At 38.2% G+C, this 22,418-nt stretch overlaps 1 protein-coding gene and 1 long non-coding RNA gene across 2 annotated transcripts in view; both read left to right on the forward strand.

The window, feature by feature from the left end:
- LOC147761251 (uncharacterized) overlaps window positions 1-14,866 on the forward strand; it is a 50,671-nt gene extending 35,805 nt beyond the window's left edge. The window contains exons 5-9 of the mRNA XM_087015751.1: window positions 5,678-5,824; window positions 6,020-6,348; window positions 12,101-13,315; window positions 13,635-13,914; window positions 14,296-14,866. Coding sequence (XP_086871877.1) covers window positions 5,678-5,824; window positions 6,020-6,348; window positions 12,101-13,315; window positions 13,635-13,914; window positions 14,296-14,721 — 2,397 coding nt within the window. The 3' untranslated portion in view covers window positions 14,722-14,866. The remainder of the gene's footprint in view (window positions 1-5,677; window positions 5,825-6,019; window positions 6,349-12,100; window positions 13,316-13,634; window positions 13,915-14,295) is intronic.
- LOC147761246 (uncharacterized) overlaps window positions 1-22,418 on the forward strand; it is a 381,866-nt gene that overhangs the window by 139,478 nt on the left and 219,970 nt on the right. The window lies entirely within an intron of this gene.

Consider the following 22,418-nt stretch of genomic DNA (forward strand, 5'->3'; position numbering starts at 1 on the left):
TTTAGGGAATTTGCCAGAGAAACAAACAAAAACACATTGTCTATTCTATGTCATACGACAACCATTAAAAGAGATATTTTGGACCTCCATATTTTCCAAATTATTGTCTGTAAAAGAGTTACACGCTCCACAAAGGACCCTCATGTCAGTGGTTAGACATAGTAACGGTCGCTGTTACGCCTGATTTTTTCTGGCGCTCTCAAGTGGCAAGACATTCCTTTGGATAGGTTTTTAAAGTTCAATCTGGAATAACATTCCAGGCATCGGTTAAAATCTGTCCAATTTGGCCCAGTTTTGTTGTAGATATGTAGGCCATTGATTCGGCGAGTAATGGCCTACCCACATATTGTCTATGTGGTTCAAAGAGAGCGATTTTGATGACCAAGGTAGCTACTCATTCCCTTGGTTCTGTAAGTAACCTGCTATTAAAAGTGCTCTTTGTGAACCGGCAATCTCACCGTGCAACCTAAAACTGTTCCTAAGTTGACCCCTATCATATGATAGCCAAGTGGTTCCCAGATTATTTCTTGATTTGATCTGGTTCAGGTTTTCGTCGATGACTACCATTGGTGTTTTGGCACCAATGTGGTATCCACTCCAAATACTGAAGCTGTTAATGACCTAAGTCACTTTAGACGAGATACACGCTTCGTCGTTGGCCTCTTCTGGATGTCTGTAAACTCTGTTTTGACTGTTGAGCGGTTCAGTTGAAATCTGACCTCAATAAAGAAAGCCACGAGATTTTAGTGTTCAACCCAGAAACAGTCAAGGTCCCCAATTCATTAGAGAAACATGCAACGATGTTTTGCTGTTTACAGTGGGTTCCTCGGAGGTCGTCTGGTATTCTAACCTGCTAAAACCATTTTGGTGTTCGCTAAGGGCCTTGAAAAATGCGTTTTGGTGGCAATTTACCCCTCATTCTGAACGGACTGGGTGGTTTTTGTTTAGTTGCAACAGCATATCCCGAAAGACATTGGGTCCTGTACCCTGGTGGTAAGATTTCAATATATTGGGTGTGTCCTCTGTGTAGGTACATCAGTCTGGGCATTACTCTATAAAACTGTGCGGACCGTTTCGCTTGGCGCAATTATCTGTCTGGCAATGCCTGTCTTTTTCGCGCCATTCTGCCACAGATTAACACACTTGTAAATAACTGCATAGCTCATTTTACACACTGCAAACCCGACCACTTGCATGCAAAATTTCAAATTCTACTATACAGTAGTTGCCGACGTATGGACACTTTTTTGACAGAACCATGCTTTGCCAAAGCCAAGTGTTGACCTGCCCAAAGGAGCACTACCCAATTAAGGCTTCGTTCACATGCAATGTCTATTTTCTAAATTCTATTTTCTATTTTCGGTATGTCTTATGATCACGGTCTGTGCACTGAATATCCCGCGGCGTAATTACTGGCAGCGCGAGCCAGTTACTATAAGTTACTATAAGTAACTGGCTCGCGCTGCCAGTAATTACGCGGCGGGATATTCAGTGCACAGACCGTGATCATAAGATAGCGCGAATAGAAAATAGAATTTAGAAAATAGACATTGCATGTGAACGAAGCCTTAATCACTGCACATTACATAATGCGGCAGCGCAACAAACCTGGTATTCAGTGAATTGGTAGCGACACACCTGAATACACACTTCCCCATTCACATATCTTATATGAGATTGGAGTTTGTGAAAAAAGAACGCATTTTCACCTAGGTATACCTTCGAAACTGAAATATTCCATATTAAATGTCAAGTTTGTATTTTTCATGTGAACGCAGCCCAAGACAACGTGAAGGCAATGCCGAAATTGCACACTTTACTTACCAAAATATATTGTGACAACAGTTTGGGGAAAATTTCATGCACTATTGATTAAGCTGTGTGTTTATGACCCCCCCCCCCCCCCCCCCAAAAAAAAAAAAAGCCAAAATAAGTGTTTTTGTGACAATTTTTTCAACAGTAGTAAATGGCTAATTTCATATTCAAATTGTGTAAGAATTAGGAAAGTTTGATTATGTTTGCATTTTAGCAATGACAGGACCCTTAAACTGTAATTGCAATCTTTATGTTGAAACAACCTTTTAACAAAGGTATTTTGTATATTAAGTTTATTTCTACCCTCTTTAAATTGCATGCTGAAATGGTTTTGTAAAGTTTGCAACAGTGTATGACTTCTTTTTTGTAGATGTCTTTTTTCAGATGGTCCATATTTCATATTTGTGTGTGTCTCAGCAAATATTACGCCATAGAAAATATTACCTACTAGTAAATTTACTGTCAGTAGTACGGCATTATGAAACTTCAAGTCTTGTAGTAAGTATACAGAATAATGGTAATTAGGAACTGTGGTCCTTTCAGTCGGGTAATTTGCTTTGCCACAGTGGGTACTAATAAGGGTCGTTTTTTATTATTAAAACGTGTTTTCCTCCCAGCAGACACACGACATTGATTCACTGTTGAATCAACGTTAATTTTGGTGGATCAACGTTGAATCAACATAGAATCAATGTCCTTTGCCTGCTGTTTGTATTTGCCTTTATGTTTCAATGATTAAAGCATTGTTCTAAATATTTTCTAAAATTTTCTAAATTCTTTGTTGTTGTTTCTTTTTTCAAAATGGGCCAAGGAGTAGAAAATTCCTTAATGTGGGGTCGTGATGACTCTTTTGTAGATATAAATCGAGGGATGTATGAACGGAGTATGTTCAGATGTTTGAACTGATGTACAGTTGTCACTTTTGTACTTTAATTGATGTTTGGATGCTTAAACACACATATTCTTTATTTAAGCTATTTGAATTAACTCTTTTCTAGATCTAAGGATGCAAAAAAGACTAGTATATGGTACAAAAGTTCGTTTGATCATCGACACTTATATTTTGTTCTTAATAATAGGGTAGGGCATATTATGACCTTTTTTGGAAAACTAGAGGAACAGGTATCAGGCCTTCCCAACTACCAGACTCGGCACCTACGGGTCCAGAATAAACCGGTATATCTGACCACACTACCCGTTTTCAAGGTGTGTGTCAGATCGCATAAAAGAGTATCATACCCTATCACAAATTCTGTAAGCCTACCTGTCATCCGGGTATCGCGCCTCGTTTTCGTCAAGTAGGAGTCGCATGAATACAACAGACGACTCCCTCAATCAGGGGGTGGAAACGCGCTACTTATATGATTAAGACGAGCCTAGCCGTCAGTACCGGTTATTGTTTTGTGACCTTGAGGAGCAATTAGGTTTGGTCGTTGCGGCACGCATCAACAGTAGTTGAACTACCACACCTGGGTCTTTTGTTTTTGACAACTGTTCACTCGTCATCGAGGCGCTTGTTCAAGACTACAGGCTGATATCTACTAGTACTACCAGTGGCTTCATTAGTAACGTTCCCACAATACTTAAGTTTTCTGTCCGTGCGTACAAACCCTGAAAAAGGACAGCCTCGCTGACGAGAACAATGGACGTTTCTCACCCCTCTCTAGGATTACCCCTGCCCTCAATCTCGTCCATCCCGGTAGTCACGAAAATATTTAACCCCCGACAGAATATGCTTCTTCTATCAAAATTAGGTCTACTTTTCTAAATTAATATATAAGTTTGCAAGTTCTTATTTACAAAAAATCATTGGATATGTCCGAACCTAAATTTTATGTTAAAAATTGCGGTACTGTCTGATTTTAGCATAAACAGAGAAAATTGCAGCAGCGCATGAATCTAGATGAGATGCACTACTTTCCAACCCCGCTTAGGATCATTGCTATCACATCGCGCACCAGGCAAAATCGGTGTGGTGGCTGATACTCTGTAATGCGATCTGACACATACCTTGAAAACGGGTAGTGTGGTCTGATAAACCGGTTTATACTGGACCCGTAGGTGCCGAGTCTGGTAGTTGGGAAGGCCTGGGTATTACTAAAGGCAAAATGGATCAAAAAGTTCATTCCTAGTGAGAAATTAGAACTATGGACATTATCTAAAACAGTAAATCCACCATTTCTGGCTAGCATACAAAACATGTATTAAATCATTTGCATGTATATATCTGTACTGAATAGGTTTGGGTGATTCTCATATTTTCGACTTACTGAATGGGTGCTTAACACACATGTGCTTACTATTTTCTCCATAAGAATCATTTAGGACGGTGAATGACTTTTTAAAAGGACAGACAAAACGCCCTTACAAGAGTTTATGGTGTGTAGTAGTCCTTTTCATATATATTTTAGGCAAGTAAAAATATTTTACAATGTTAGCACTGCCATTGTTACATTTAAAATGAAGTTTGGTCAACTTATGTGTTCACTGCAAAGCTTGATGGAAGAGTCAGACTATCAATTAGTCAAAACAAGAAGTGATAAGATCTGTCAAGTTCTGTTGGATGCGAAATATAAGGAGGAATCAAAATTATCCTCACCTCAAGCAACCAAAGGGTGAATATCTTTAGATAATTGAAAAATGATTGTTCTTCATGTATGGAGTCGGGGACGCAATTAGTATAATGAACTCACACAGGTCTGCTTTATTAGTTCCCTAAATGTATTATAACCCAACATTATTCTGTGGTGAAAACATATTCATTTCACATTCACTTGCCCTCCAAAGCAAAAAAAATCAAGCAAGGTGTTAACAGACGTCATAAAATCGCTATTTTGCGTGATTTAAGATTCTTTAAAATGTTATTGTCTTTTTAGACCCATTACATAATTTTAGAGGGGGTAGTACAAAAAGTTGGTATTATCATTCCCCCTCCCAACAATAATGAACGAGAGAACTAGCGATAGCTTGGTGAAACGGCACTTATTACTAACAAGAGGCTAACGAGCCAATGCTAACTGAGAGCTTCGTGAAACGGGCCCCACTTTCCCTTAACGCTTAGTCGTAGCGCGGCATACTCTCAAATGAACTGCTTAAATTTCTTTTCTTTAATGATCGCTTCCACATCTCTAAACATGTAACAAGGTAATTCTCGAAATATTGCAGATCTTTTTCTGACTTTTTTTTACTCTTTGATGTATTTACACTGTATAAATGTACAAATACATATCCAAGTGAAGAATGTAGTTTGATTTTCTAACCCAAGAATATGCGATGTTTTGCAAAGAGGACAGAAAAATTGAAATAACGAACCCAGTAGCAGGATTCCTGTATGCACATATGGAAGTACATATATATCTATAGCAACTTGTCTGCAGGTGAACAACAGTTAGTTCAAATATCTTACGATAGTGGCTAATGGAATATTTTTTTAGTTATATCATACCAGAAACTGATTTTGCAGTTCGTATTTTTTTCAGACATTTTGGTTTTTATGAAGTAAAGTGTTAAGACGTAATCACTAATAATTCTTGCATAATAACCATTTAATATAACACCAAGAAATGTTTTTTTCTTTTTCACTTCATAAAATAGCGGCCATATTGAAAAGTGATCAACGTCTGAAAACCGAGCTAATTCTGTTTCCTTATCCCTTAAGATAGTATTCCTATTAAATGCATGGTTTTAGGAGAGAGCATTGCAGTGTTGGACCAATGGGCCTGTGGGAGGTCCAAAATACCTCGATTTTATATATGTGTTGCATTGGTTAGTAAGGAATGTATTCTGTCGCAATTTAATTGCGGTATACGATTGTATTTATTATCCTCAAACATATTCTAATAGATTCTTTTTATGTTTTTAGAGTGGTGTGTATATCATCGACAGCCCTGGTATTGGTGAGAGTGGTGTCATGGATGACGTGGTTCTTAACTTCATTGCCAACACTACCATTTTTGCCTTCATTTACGTCTTTATGACTGATAAGTCAGGCGGTGTACAGGAAGATAGGGTAAATTCTTTAATTTACGGTTATATTTCAATTTGTACAAGTTAACGTTACAACGGAATTATGCCCTTGCTAATGTAGTTCATATAATTTTACAATGTGTCTTTGAGTATGTAATTATTCTATACATATATTCTTCAGTTGATTTTATTGGTTTTCCTACCAGCTACATCCTTTTTAATGGCTTTATATCTTTAGCTCCAAAAATTGCTGCGTCAGCTACAAGCTATGAAAGATGCAGCTGGGGAACCAATCTTTGATCCTGGCTGTGCCGTATTTGTCTGCAACCGCTGGGATCTGGTACCGGAGGACGCAAGGGAAAAGGCTTTAGAGAATGTGCGTTTGGCAGTGAGTGAGGGATGGAACCGGCCCGTGGATTCAGCAAAGCAGATATTTACCCTTTCTGCTAAAATGGCGTGGCAGCACAGTCAGGCTGGGTACATGACTCACGACTACAGGCGACTGGTCAGAGGCATCGAGGGCCTGATTCCAGTCAGTTTGCAAAGAAGGACGGAACATGTACACAGGTGTGTACTATTATTCATCATTACCCATTCATTATGTTTGCATGTTTTATCTATTTTATTTATTCCACAAAAAGTTCATTTTTCTCAGTAATATTGACAGGGTTGTATTGTGACATTTAAGCTATAATAATTCCAAATTAATACCATATATATTTTAAAGGCTAATATTCACGAATTTAATTCTAATATTCAGTAGACTTTACATAAAAGAAGACTCTCTCTCTCGCCATAGCAAAATATCAGGCACCTGCTGGAAGAATTTGCGATTTGCCACTTTATTGCTGCGAACTGCAATTTCTTCATGCAAATTTGCAGCAAATTTGCTGCAAAATTACTGCAGATTAGCAGCAAGGATTTTCTTGAAAACTTGTTGCTACAACATTTTAGTTTGTTACATTATTGTTGCATCTATAAAAGTGTCTTAGGTGATTGCAGGTAGTAAAAAGTGTAAAATAAAGTTAAGGGACACATAAGTCTCACTGGAAGCTATGTTTGTCAAATGGATCTTTATGAAAAATGCGAAGGCTAGGGTGCAATCTCAATAATAATAATAACTATTATAATAATAATAATTTATTGTCATATTCATACAAGTATAAAATGAAAATTGGTGTGATCTGTCGATACACTGTAATACAATGGAATTATTAAAATACATTTTGTTCATTAAATATACGTACTGCTGATGGATAAAAACTATTTTAGTGCGCGTGGAGGTTGCTTTTAATGACCGTAGTCGGCTTGATGACATATGGATAAGTAGGCTATTCGCTGGGTGACCAGGGTCACCTATGATTGACTTCACTTTCTTGAGCACTCGTCGCGTATACAAACATTCAGTTGACGGCAAGTCCCTACCTACAATGCGCCTGGCAGTTTTTACTAAGCGATTGAGGCGATTCTTGTCCTCAGCTGTAGCACTACCGTACCAGACGGTGAAAGATTATGTTAGTACACTCTCAATCACTGCCCGGTAAAATTTTGCCAGCAGTTCTTGGTTAACATAGAATGACCTCAATTGCCGTATAAAGTAAAGTCTTTGCTGAGCTTTACAGACAATTTCATCTATGTTAATGTGCCATTTAAGATAATCAGATGTATGTATGCCAAGAAATTTAAAATATCTGACTATTTCAACCTCAGAACCATTCAGCATAAGACGCCTAATTTCTGTTGGAATTTTCCTGAAATCTACAATAATTTCTTTTGTCTTTTTAACAGTAAGCTCGAGGTCGTTTAAGCCCCCTTTACACTGGATGGCGTCCTTTCTGCGTCCAGCAGTACGGCCCCATTTGAGAGTTAAAAAATTATAATACTTTACGTGCCGACAACTGGCCGATCATTGAGCATTCATTCTGATACAAAATCAATGCTCGTGCCTCCTTATTAAGACCACAGCAATGCCAAATTTCATGGTCGCAGAAAGGACGCCGTCCAGTGTCAAGGGGGTATTACAGAGCACCATGAAACAAGGGTCGAAACTTGATTTCGATAATCAGACTCGGAAGTGCTAATAAGGCCAGCGCAGGTGGCATCATCCGCAAACTTAACAATCAAACAATCGGGATACGAAGCAACACAGTCGGATGTAAACAGTGAATATAAAAGAGGCGAGATGACGCAGCCCTGAGGAGTGCCAGTAATTATCTCTATAGTCCTGGAAAAGTTATTGCCGACTTTAACCTGTTGAGTACGATTAATTAAGAAATTTAAAATCCAATTACTGAGTTATGTACTAAAATGGAGAGAGTTAATAAGTTTTTCGTGAAATTTAAAAGGCGATATCGTGTTAAAAGCAGACTTAAAATCAATAAAAAGTAGTCGTGCATAGTTAGGAATTTTACGATCCAAAAAAGTAAGAACATTATGTAAGTTAATAGCTACAGCATCCTCCGTCGACCTGTTCTTCCGATATGCAAATTGAAAAGGGTCAGAAGACGTCGGTAATTTTGATTTCACATGTTGCAGAACAAATTTCTCAAGCACCTTCCTAACAATGGAAGTTAAAGCTATAGGCCTATAGTCATTGAGACAGGTAACAGGTGTAAGCTTTCGAACAGGTATTATCACAGATTGTTTGAATATTTTGGCACATAACTAGAGCGTAGAGACCAATTGTAGATGTTGCACAATACACCAGAGAGCTCATCGGCACATAATTTCAGCAGCCTAGGTGTGATCCCATCCTAGTAAAACCAAGCCGGGTGTCTTCTACTGACAACTGGAAGGGTGTTTCTTCGTCTCGGGTACAGATGATAGGAGATTTAATATTTGGTCTGTCGAAGCGGGCGTAGAATTCATTCAACTTGTCTGGTAGGCTGGTGTCATCCGTGGGTGAGAGTTTAACTTTACGTTTGTAGCCGGTGATTTCACTCCCTGCCAAAGCTCACTAGAATTACAGTTTGAGATGTCTGCCTCAAGTTTATCTCTATACCGCAACTTAGCGCGCTTAATGGCCCGGCGCAGGTCATACTTTGACCGCTTGATAGCTTCCAAATTGCCCAATCTGAATGCTTCCTGTCTGGCAACAGGTTGTTTACGTACTGAGGAACAAAACCAGGATTTGTTGTTCGGATATGATGAAACAGTTTTACTCGGAATGCATAATTCCTCGCAGAATTTTATGTAACTCATTGTCACTTCAGCACATTCATCAAGATCAGCTGAATCGCGGAGAAATAAGTCCCAGTCGGTGCATGCAAAACAGCCACGAAGTCGTTCTATAGCGTCATCACTAAACTGATGAATTACTCTACGTACTAAAGGGTGTACAAGGTGAAATTAAAGCGTGCAGAACGGAATGGATCAAGCACAAAACAGAGAAGCAAAATCCATCCAGTCGATTTTCGGGGCCTGGAGTAACTTGGAAAGATATATTTAGGACGAGTAAGATGAGGTCATGGCTTGAACAGGCGGCTAGGAGGTGTGAAATACCCATATTCAAGCATTCATGAATCGCCCTGTTACCCCCCTGGGTTCGAGACCTACAATTGACATGACCTTTACCTCCCCCCCCCCCCTCCCCCCCCCGTCAGTTTTATTTGTTGTAACAAAATGTTTATCGGTGTTTTGAATGCCTAATTTGTGTTCCAGGTTCCGTTCCTTGATCATTACACTTACAATTTATTTTAGTGTGTGTGTTTTTTTTAAGTGTCAAAGCGCCGATGGATGGTACCTTATATTGTTAAAAAATACCGGGCGGGCAAAACAGGCTCATACCTATTGGGTACTGAGGGAGGAGTACGCCAAAAGGATGCGTTAACACATGTAAAATCTTGCGTTTGCCAGAAGAAAAGTAGGCCCCTACACATAATTAAATAAATAAGGAAAAACTATGGAAGTGTTGTTTTTGTTACTTTATTAAAATGCACATAAACTGCCCATCGGAAAATAAAATCGTCGTAAAATATTAAAATAAAATGTCATATTAATGAAATAAAGTAAACGTTTATTATATTTTTAAAACTAGTTTATCTCTACATCCATTTATTCATGTCATTTCTCGGTGTAAACTACATGTATATAGGACATGCGTTACTAAAATGTTAGAAATGCACGTCCCATGTACACGTAGGACTTGCATTACTTGGGAGCCTTCGTACAACGGACATTAAATCCTAGTAACGTACCTGTATGCCCTAGGACTTCCATTCCTAGCAATACATGCCCTATGACTTGCATTCCCAGGACTAAAATATGTCCGGGCATACTTACGTTACTAGGACGTCCACTCCTGCCACACCGGTTTATACATCACAATACCCATGTACTTCCGGTAATATCCAATGAAATTCATTAGAAGAAAAAATGAAAGACAAATATTTTTTATCGATTGATACTGCTATATTTTAACATTTGAGCAACTTGTAGATCTATAACATCTAAAACAATGTACCAGCAATGACAATATGTCAATATTGTTACACCCAACAGTGATTAAAGCAATGCACAAATACATGAATGTATGAGACAAAAATGGTTAGTTTTTGTTTTGCAACATGCTGATGTGGTGATTATTTTATACTTGTTGACAAGGACCACTCTTCAATTTTAGCAAAAAAGTAAATTTTATAAATTCACCTGCGGTCTGGCATCAATTCATATTTGCATATGAATCAATTTATTTTTAATAAATAGCACTTTTGTCTACAAACCATGTCATGTGTACAAAAACCTGCATATGAAACTGAAAACAATGTATTGTTTAACTGTATATACCTTACTTTTGGTGGTTCAAAGCTAAAATAATATCACAAATTTAAGTACACTGATTACCAATAAACGTTATCATTAGCAACAGCTCAAAAATATTTTTTCTCCCTTAAAATTTCGTCAAAAGTTGTGCTGGTGCTCATTGCCACACAGAATTTTGAGATGATAAGCACTTCTGTTATAATAATTGCAGATCAAGGAATGGCAAAATGGTTATTCCTGGTCTCATTCATGTTGAACAAGCCTAGAAGAAATAGAGCTTTTAATAGTTATACATAAAAAACTTCACACACAAACATTCCCTAAAATCTTAATAAATAATAGTTCACAACCTCTTTTATAGCAAAAATTGGTAACAGTAGATTATGTATTAAGGTACTTGATAGCTTGACTGAAATTATACCCCAAACCATCGATAGTTACCTTTTGTGCACTGTAGTTTAATGTTAGTGGTGGTAAGAAAACAGAACCTTTTTGCTGCTGGAAACAATCATTTTGGCTGCTCAATTATGGCTACATCTGCCAGCAAAACTAAAGATCTTTCATCTGCATTCTCTCTAACCTGAAATGAGTAAGTACGGAATTCATAACAACATATAACTACATATCCTAAACGAAACTCTCAATTACAAACAATAAACATAAAGCCAATTGGAAATAGGTGTAGTTTGAAACATGTTTTACGTCTAAAGGGTTGATTCATTTTTGCCATTATAATGCCTCTAACTGGTTTTCACCCTAAACTGTATAGGAAAACAATGAAACGTGCAGACGTACTGGTTCAGCTTCTCAGTCTTGAGTCACGAGGAATCGCGCGGAGGATTAGACCAGTTACCAGGATCGAATTTCAAAGGACGCCGGTTTGAAAAGAATGCTGCGATCTGATTAGACGAGAGAGATAATGATGTTCCGTTTCTACTCCTCTTTACAACTTCTTGCTTTATATATGCGGAGCAGGCCCTGCGACATTACTAGTATCCTTATCAGATTCAGTCAGATAAATAACACTAAAGTAAAAGGCGTTAAATGTGGAAATGATATAAACCTTCACTCAAATTTATTGGCATATACCTGAACTGTAATCCTGATTATCCGTAATGGTACATACATGTTTATATGTGTAAGTATTTGGTGGTGTTTAGATTACAGTTATTAATTAAATTAATATTTGAGAAAATTGATTGTTTTGTTGAAAGCAAAATCGTGAGAGTCGCATTGAATAGCAACTGCCAAGGTCACGAGAGAATCCGTCGATTTGTCTGCTTCCAACTCACTCCATTGATAGGGCAAAAAGCAAAATCTAATTTTTCAAATCGTGGTATATTGAGAAAGAATACCAAATCAGATGGCCTTAACTTATGGTATTTGGGATTAAGAACACTCGTAATATTTTACTCACGCAAAAAAATTGGAATAGCATGTTCATTTCTAAACTTCTTTTATGACCTCATTTTATTGGCTTATTTAAAACCATTGCTCGTGCATTTGAAGCCGTGTGATGCATTTTTCTAAACAGGTATCCAACTATGTTTCTTTTTAGATGGGCCACACATCTCGCAGAGCGCACCTTAGATTATGCACAGCAGTATCTTAATTCTGCTAGTTTGACACGGGGCGAACTTGAGGCTAAGCACAACGATCAGAAGGATCGGTTGTGGCGTCTTCAAAAAGACTCCGAAGATGTTCTGAGAAAACTTGAGGACAGTCTTAATGAAAAATGTGAAACCATAACCGATGCTCTGTCCAAATATCTTACCAGTGCTCTGACCACTTCCCAGGCTACGTCTTGGACTTATGCTGAAGCTCCATGTGGGACCAATTGGAACCATTTAGAAGGGAGGATAGAAGATGCCATCTGTAAGAGAATTGTCGATGCCATCACTTCTTGGGAAATTGAAGAAAAGCTTTTTGAAACCACGAAAAAGAAACTGTTCGCGACCTTCTCCAAACAATTCCAATTAATTGAATCTGAGCTGCGAATCATTGAAAATATGTTGCAAAAGTCTTCAGAAACGGTGTGCAGGAAAAGGGAGAGTAAAACTCTGGCACCGTATATAGAATTCCAAGAACTGATGGACTCTGAGGTCGACAAAATGTCAATTGTAGACTTTAACCTAGGTGAGAAAATTGCACTCGGTTTATTTTCGCCAATCATTTTACCAACGGGTGCTTTGGGGATGCTTCTCGTATCACCCGTGTTTCTTTTTGTTGACGTAAGAAAATACATTCGGAAGAGGAAAGAGAAACGAATCTTAAGACAATATAATCAGAACAAATGTGACTTTCTTCGCGACAGAACCGCCGAGGCTTTGGAAATAATGGCTAAGCGTGATGTCACAAGAGCCTATGTCGATGCGATGCTTCAAGAGGCCAGGGATCACCTACAGATGATGCGTGAGTTCATTCCCCAGCTTATATCATCTACCCGCAAGTACATGCAGATTATTAAAGACGACCAACGGTGTGAAGAGCAGCTCATCACCACCTTTGGCCCTGTTGTTAGCAATTTTAAAGAAATAAAGGCTGCTCTGGAGGGTTTCGCTCTTTCACATCTTTTCTCGTATGATTTTAATGAGGCAGATGTGGAACAGGACAACGATCCTATCAAAGGACAAACATTATATCAAGGGAACTGGACCGAAGTTTTCCCCGCCATCTTAAAATCTTCAAAGGATCAATCCCAGAAAATATCTGTCAAGCGCTATAAAGGGCCTGCAACAAGCAAGCAAGTGCGGGAGGAAATAGTTGAAATGAGGTGTGTTTAAAAAGTTAGCAAATAGGCAATTTAGAAGCTGTTAGTGTTTAAGAAACACTTTATTTACTATGCACAAAAACATGTACTATTTTATGTAATCAGTTTTGAATTGTGAGTTTAGAATTAATATCCATGTTCCTGTCTATCTAAACATTTTCCATTATACTATTTATGATGCTTTAAAAGTTGTGTTTTTACTTTAGCGAATTCATCGCCGCATTAGGTTTCGATAAACATATTTTATTTGTTTTTCTCATATTTTAAACTTTGCGATTTGTCTTATGTATTAGATCTTTTGCAGAATTGATCTTATTTCCAGGAAACTGGAGCAACAAAAGAGAAATTTCATTCCCTCCATGTTGGGTACTTACCTAGACCCAACAACTGAACTGCCATGCCTTGTCATGACCCCGCGTCTGACAAGTTTGAGGGTCCTCAGAAGTGGCAAGGGCACAAGTAAAGTCCACCGGGGTCAGCTGGTCCAATATTTTCTCAAGGAACCGGTAGATTGCCTACTCCAACTGGCGGACGCCTTGGCCTACCTGTACAAGAATGGTTTGGTTTGTCTGGATTTGTCCATGGATACAGTTATGATTACCGTGTGTATTTATTATTATTATTATTATTATTATTATTATTATTTAATAAATATATCAAACTTGGTTTAAGATCTTCTTTCACTTATTTGACCCTGTATCATTTTGTCAAAGAGGGTGAAATGTGGAGTTTGTGGCGTTTATTTAGTATGGAGACTAACAACTTACAGCAACTAAGTCACAAACCTGTTGATGCTATGTATTATGTAATATATGATTTTCATGGTGTATTAAATTTGCTATGATATTACTATAAAGCAGTCTTATATATTGTGTAGTAAATTTGCTATAATATTACTATAAAGCGATCTAAGATAATGTGTGCACGATTTTTGCACTGCTACATGTCTGTACTAAAAATTAATGCTTTATTTTGCATTACAGACTGGAGATGATACATGTAAGACCGTGAAGTTAGTGAACATCAGCAAGCGTGTCACGATGCCACCCCCAGATCCCAACTCCCCCATAGGGTCTATGGTTTATCTCCCCTACAGCGTCCTCGGTGGCACCAAACCTTACGATGCAGATGCCAACATCTACGCCCTTGGGCTCATGATGTGGGAAATATGGCATAATGCACACGTGTACAAAATCTACAGAAATCTTGCAGTTAGAGTCTTCAGTGCTGGAATCAGGCAGGGCAACTTCCCCCTGGAGTTTGAAACTGGTAAAATGGACCCGACCTTGGGGGTATACTGGGAGAAGACCATGAGGGCCTGTCTCTCCGGGGAAATCACCATAAAAGAGTGGAGGAATCAGATGCATGATATAAAGGATTTACTGAACCGAAAAGAAACTGCTGTGTGATGGTGTTAATTATCATCAATTGGTCAAGCTTTCCCTGTGGTGGACAATTTATTTTATATATGCATAATCTATTTCACATTGTTACTTTCTAAACCATCATAGTTAGGAACTTGATACGTCGGGGATTAATAAACCTATCATTATAGGAATTTGCAAAGGCTCTTCGGAATTCAATTGTGACTTGGGGTGTGGTCGACCCTGGGGGTGGTCTATTCTAAGTTTTACATCGTATTTTATGCAAGGAACATGAAACGTGGCTACATACTATTTTGAATTTGGAAGGGCACTTCGGATTTTTTTTTTTTTTTTTTTTTTTGGGGGGGGGGGGCCTGGGAGCGGTTGAGTCTAATTGACATTGTTATTCCTGCTATATCTATCCGTAGACCAATAAAGCTGGGAACGTAAGGCTATGGGGATTGAAACATCTGTCTTTGGGGATGTGTATGGGTCCTTCTGGGTTTTTGTGACATTGGGTGTGGCCGTCCCTGGGGAGGTTGATTTTAAATTTAACATCGTTATTCGTGCTTCTACCCTTACACCATTACAGTTGGGAACATGAAACCTTCCGGGCTGATAAGCTTACCATTGAGGATATGCATAGGTTTCCGGGAATGTTAGTATGATATTTAATTCAGGTGTGGCTATCCCGGGGCTGGTTGATTCTATTTTTCACAACTTTATTTCTGCCATCTATACCCTTAAATTTTAAGGAACATGAAACGGAGATTGATGAACCAGTCATTTTAATGAATGTGCATGGGTCCTTGAGAAATGTAGAGAACAGCAGAAGCACATACAGAACTAAATGGACTTCCAGCCATATGCATAAATATAGGTCAGGGAATCCAATTAAAAACTAATTCAAGGCCACACACACTCGATCAGGAATCCTAGCGTTTAACTGCTGTTGTGTCTTAACACAAAACAAAATTGCTTATTTCCCAAGAGCAGTAATCAACATGTGTGTTTTATGTTAAAGAACAATGGGACTTGGACCCTAGGATTCCTGAGAGTATGGGGTCTTGAATGGGTTTTAATTAACTTGACCTATATTCAAGAATACGACTGAAGGTCTGTTATTTAGTACTGTCTGCTGCTTTCTCTACATTTACCCTTCCTTCCTAATTCGAAGACCGCCATCAGATTCACACATAGGATGTAGTACTAGCTGGGTCGGTCCAACTCTGCAAGGAATCTTAAGTGCAATCTATGGACTCAGCTTCATTGCCTGACAAACCACTAATCACTCCACCCCCTAGGGCGGCCACACCCCAAGTCACACTAATGTAGCCCACCCATGCACCAAAGACTCATGTTCCTAATTCGAATGGTCTAGGGGGAGATGAAATAAATTACGGTAAGATATATATGTGTACCATCCCCAGGGACAGCCACACCCCAGGTCACAAAAAAAAAAAAAAAAAAAAGCCTATGCACACCCCGACATTTTAGTTTCCTCAACCTAAAGACCTATGGGCATATAGCAGAAAATACAATTTAAAGATAATAATCAACCACCCCTATGTCACCAAAGTCACCAAAAATCCGAAGGACACGTGCCCATCCCTAATGGCAAGTTCAAATATCCCCAACGTCTCATGTTCCTCACTTTAATGGATAGAGGATACCAGTAACAACGATATAAAAAAATATATCCCCCCCCCCCCCCCCCAAAGGACTGCAATAATTGATTCCTATTTGTTTATTTATCCACCTTATAATCCAGTAACCTACGCGTAAATTATGTTTTCATAGCCTGGTTTACCTGATCCATTAGTTTTATGCATCAAGCGGATCTGGGAAGGGAGGGCCCAGGGGGTTTGGACCCCCTTTTCTTCAACGCTGACCATAATGTCCCATAATGTACTGATTTTTAGAAATACTGGATCCACACCTACATACGCCTGTGTATTTTAAAATTACTCAAAACATGCATCCAATACCACTAAAGAAACCCTATTCAGTCATACAAGTGAATTAAAACGTACAGTTTACCTATTTTGGATAATATTTACAGTACAAAAACATTATATTTCAAAAACGTTCTCTCTCATAGCGTTGGGCCAACAACAGGTTCTTTTTCACCATTATCCCATAAAGTCGCAGGCAATATCTTATGTGGTGATGAAGTCGCAATTTATCCTATGAAGTCGATTTGACAGTAAAATCAGAGCATTTATCCCATGAAGTGGTAATATACCATGAAGTATCTTAACAGACGGCTTTCCAAAAGTCATATGTGTAGATTTCAAATATGCCATTGGATTTGACCTTTGACTTTTATTTCAAGGTCAAACGGGCCAAAATTTTCAAAAAAATGAATTTTTTTACGAAAAAAAAAAATTATTTGCCCTGTTATTCAGACACCACACAGACTTAACCAATAATATTATTGGAACGTGTTACCCTTCAGGTCATCTTTCATCTCCGTGAATTTGGGGTCAATCGGTGCATTTTCACGGGAGCAGCGGCTATAAGATACCGAAACTGAAAACTGTCTCTAATTCGGGAACCGTTAATGCTAGAGACCCATTCTTTTTTGCATTTTGTAGAGCATGTAAAGCCCAACACTGATGGTGGTCTCCGTTTTTTTGTACTCCATACGGTTTTCGAGTTACGCTGTATCAAAAAGTACATATTGGTGGTGAAAGCAAAATGTGCAGTACGGTAATGATAATAAATTTTGAACTCCGGAAAAATAAAACATAAGGCTTGGCAAAGCAGACAACTTGTGGTCAAAAATGACATTATTTCATCAAATTTGAACTTCTGGAACTTCAGAGCACCTCCCATTTCAAGAATTTTGACCAAAATGACCTTTTCTTTATTTTAATTAATTTTTTCTGTAGGAAATTTATGGCACATTATGGTAACCCCTAAATTATAATATTTAGTCCCTTATATCTCCAAAACTGGCAGAGATAGGCCCATATTGAAGTTGAATAGGAAGTCATATACTGGCAATCTTACTGTGACCTTGAAATTGACCTTTGACCTACTTTTCACCATGAACTGAACTTTGCAAATTTTGCTTCCCTTTTATCTCCAAAACTGGCAGAGATAGGTCCATAGTTACTATTGAACTTGAATAGGAAGTCATATACTGGCAATCTAAATGTGACCTTGAAATTGACCTTTGACCTACTTTTCACCATGAACTGAACTTTGCAAATTTTGCTTCCCTTTTATCTCCAAAACTGGCAGAGATAAGTCCACAGTTACTATTGAACTTGAATAGGAAGTCATATACTGGCAATCTTAATGTGACCTTAAAATTGACCTATGACCTACTTTTCACCATGAACTGGACTTTGCAAATTTTGCTTCCCTTTTATTTCCAAAACTGGCAGAGATAGGTCCATGGTTACTATTGAACTTGAATAGGAAGTCATATACTGGCAATCTTACTGTGACCTTGAAATTGACCTTTGACCTACTTTTCACCATGAACTGAACTTTGCAAATTTTGCTTCCCTTTTATTTCCAAAACTGGCAGAGATAGATCCAAAGTTACTATTGAACTTGAATAGGAAGTCATATACTGGCAATTTACTGTGACCTTGAAATTGACCTTTGACCTACCTTACGATGAACTTAAATTTGATTGTACCATTTTTAGTTATATATATTTTTTGCATATTTTGAAAATTCTTGCTGATTGCATTTTTACAGCTTGTCAAGCACAAGACTGGTGGCTGTGTCCCTTATTTTGTGTATGTGGGGGTCTATTCGAATGCGCTTGCTCCAGCTGGTGGTACAATATTCGGAGGCGGTATCGCCTCTCTGATCCTCTAGTTCACATTATAGTTTTTAGGTCTGTGAAACGGGTCTGCATCATGGTGATTAGTGCAACAACAGAATTCCAATATATCTTGTAACATTATGTCAGTTAAATAAATTAACTCATGACCAAGCTTAGATTGCAATTTCATGTATAATATTTGAAGTGTCACAGAGCAAGTTATAGTATTAGAAAGGCATGAACTCTAAACCAACCACAGCGTAAGGAACAAGTTAAATGTGTAGGAAAGGCATGGACATCACCAGGGTGCCGGGGAAAGAACATAAAAATAACAATAGCCTAATACATTTAAGGACGTTCTTTCATATTAGCTTTTTTGCGATCTGCGCAGATTTTGCACATGAGTATTTTTTTTTTTTTTTTTGTGATAGCGGCTAATGATAAAAATATAACATGCAATAGAATACGCAATTCATCCTTTTAAGACATCTGTATTAAATATTTGATGTTATTATGGTCGAAGCGCTACGAATATGACAACAATATGTTGCGTATCAGTGAACGCTTGGTCTTTTACGACGTAAAGTACGCACTTGAGACTTTGTTTACAAATGCCGCAATGTTAGAAATTACGCGAAGAAGGGATGGAAAAGAGCGTTTTAGAAAGGCTTGTAAAGCAGTGACAAGATCTTATCTCATGGAAAATATTCACAAGGGCTTGCATTTTGACCACAAAGTGTATTGTGGTGATTTGTCACATGGTTAAGATGTGTGCAGCAAGACATTGTCTTCTTCAGCATTGGTGTCCGAAGTTACCGTGCATTGTATGCTGAAAACAATCATCTCTTTTCTTTCACAGTTAGTTAGAATAATTAGACTCATGGCGTTTTGTTGTTGATTTAAGTATGTTATTATTGAACAATATGACCTGTAAACAGTGCGATTTTCAGCTCTCCAGGAAAGATGCATTACAGTAGGTGTGCAGCTATCTGGCGTGTTGCGATGTCATTCTTGTAATGGTTTTGTTAAAGTGCAAATGGACAAAACCATTAAACACACAACAGAGGACCAAGGGTTTTTTTATGCAAATACATGTAATACTTTTTTGATGCCAGGAAAATAAACAGTATATTTTAGAAGTTAAATTGTACTTTATTCCAACTTTATCCAAATTTACCCAATCATTAAAAGGAGGCTTAAATTTAGTTTGTAAATTACTTAACAGAAATTATTCAGCCCATAATGTATTAGAAGATTGTCTTAAGTCACAAAATTTAGTTAATGTATGTAATTATAATGAGCAGAAAATCTTTTGATCTCATAATCCTGGGCCGCGATCAGAGTAGTAGCCTTTTTTCAGTGTTTTTAATCATATTAAGATATTGAAATATAATGAATTATCACTAAAAAATTCACGGCACACTCTTTTTAAAAATGGCCCAGCCTGATTTTGACCCTGGAAGATCCCTGTTATTTGATTTTTTCTTATTTCATCCCAGCCAATTAACTATACCCTGTGTCCAACGTTTAGCAATTTTTTTAATAATACCTCGTTTATAAAAATGATTTATGTCTCCTCCATCCCAGTGCACCACAAACTGGTTAGTCCCGTTCATAACAAAAGAGAAGGCAACAAAGACTATCGGGTGTTCGTGATTTGGCCAAACAAGGCCGCTTTTATTATATAAACTCACTATCCTAATAATTTTAACAATAATAACAATGTGGCAAATTGTTGCCTGCATTAAATGTTATGGCCTTAGGGATAAAAATTAAATATGAAATATTAAATAAGACTCATCATCCTAAAAATAATGATGTGACGAGTCAGCAAAAGCTATTATTTTCAAACAATTTTGCACAAATTTCGTTTGTGGGGGCCTCTTTGCAACCCCACAAATTAAAACGTATGCACTATGTTGTTTGGGAATTATATATAAAATAGTCTTTTCAGGCGTAAAAACTACGTTTTTTGGCACAGTCACAATTTTTTAATTTTAGCATCAAAAAATTACTTAATTTCATTTTATTAGAAGGATTCACAATAAAAGCGGCCGGCATCGGCCAAGTTTCGTAAACATTGTATTGGCCATTTGAGTTTAAAACATGCAACGTAGCTACAGTATCATTTGGGATGTGGAAGGGCATTTTTTTTACTTGGGGTGTGGTCATGGGGGTGGTTGAATCTAATTAAACGTTGTAATTTCTGTTTAATTGTAATTTCTACTTTTAGACCAAAAAAGTTAGGAACGGAAGGCTATGGGGGATTGAAAACATGTCTTTAGGGATGTGTATGGGTCCTTCTGGGTTTTTGATGACATAAATTGGGTGTGACCGTCCCTGGGGGTGGTTGATTCCATTTTCCGCATCGTTATTTCTACCATCTACCCTTAGAGTTAGGAACATGAAACGTTAGGGATTGATGAACCAGTCACTTTCTTATGAATGTGCAAAGGTTTTTCAGGAATGTAGAGAACAGCAGCAGCGCACATAGCACTAAACGGACTTACAGCCGTAGGCATGAATATAGGTCAAGAAATACAATTAAAAACTTATTCAAGGCCCTACACACTCAGAAATCCTGGCGTCCAACTAGCCGTTGTGTCTTAATACAAAACAAATATGTTAATTAATCAAAAATAGTAATTAGCATGTGTGTCGCTATACAGAGGCTTTGTAAGGATTCCTGAAAGTATGGAGGCTTGAATGGGTTTAGTGCTATGTGCTATTAACTTGACCTACATTCAAGCATATCGCGTATTTAAGGGTATGTTATTAATATAAGTGCTGTCTGCTGCTTTCTTTGCATCCCCCTTCCTTCTTAACTCGAAGACCGCTTTCAGATTCACACACCCTACTAGCTGGGTGGGTCCAACTCTGCAGGGGATCTCACTTTAGTGCAATCAGTGGAATCAGCTTAATTGTATGACATGCCACCAATCACCGCACCTCCTCAGGGACAGTCACACCCGAAGTCACACTAACATTCCCCTGTACCTATGCACCAAAGACTCATGTTCCTAACTCGAATGGTCTAGAAGGAGATGAAAGAAATCACGGTGAAAATATTACAGTCAACCATCCCCAGGCACGTCCACTCCCCAAGTCACCAAAAATTCCGATGTGCTCAAGCACATCTCTAACGATCTCAACCACCCCAGGGAAAAACACACCCCAAGTCACAAAAATCTGAAGTGCCCACGCACATTTCTTACTATAGTGTATTAATCCCCAACGCTTTTATTTCCTAATTCTAAAGATATAAGGGTAGGGCTCTACTTAGTACATTTTTCGGTTGCAAAGTGCGGCTCTACATGCCTTAAATCTGCTTCGATTTGAGGTATGTATGAAGTATATATACTCCCCAGAAGTAGCATTCTACTGCAACCATGCTTCACAAAATCACAGTAGAAATGAAGCATAATGCTTCGCCGCAGTAGTACAATACTGCATTTCTACTCTGCGTGCAGCAGTTTCGAAGTAGCATGCGTTACGGTAGCAGTCTTCTTTAAATATGCTTTATATCGATGTAGAAATCCAGCAGCTTGGTCGGGGAATAGGTTACTACTGCAAATCTACTGCAAAAACACTGCTAAAATGATCGGCGCGTTTTGATCTACTCCACTGCTACTACGTGAACTTAGTAATTTTGTTGGGGAATAGATTGCTACGACAAATCTGCTGCAAAAACTTTGCAATAATCCCCCAGCTGTGACGTGTGACACAGCTGTGACGTGTGACTTCCAAATATGGAAGCGCCTCAGGCAAAATTTTGAAGAAGAACGCCCTCAGATTGTCGGTGTTCGTCAGTAAAAGCGACTCCATCACAAGGCGGGGCGGACCCGCCGAAGGGCAGCTAAGTCATACCTGACTAGGTTCGGGACCGTACGGCCTCATACACCGTGCCAATGTACAACGTTGGGAAATCCAAGATCTTTCTCCGTACGCTCGTAAA

Source organism: Lingula anatina, chromosome 6, assembly GCF_051362555.1.
Source record: "Lingula anatina isolate TDL-2025a chromosome 6, LinAna3.0, whole genome shotgun sequence".
NCBI lineage: Eukaryota > Metazoa > Brachiopoda > Lingulata > Lingulida > Lingulidae > Lingula > Lingula anatina.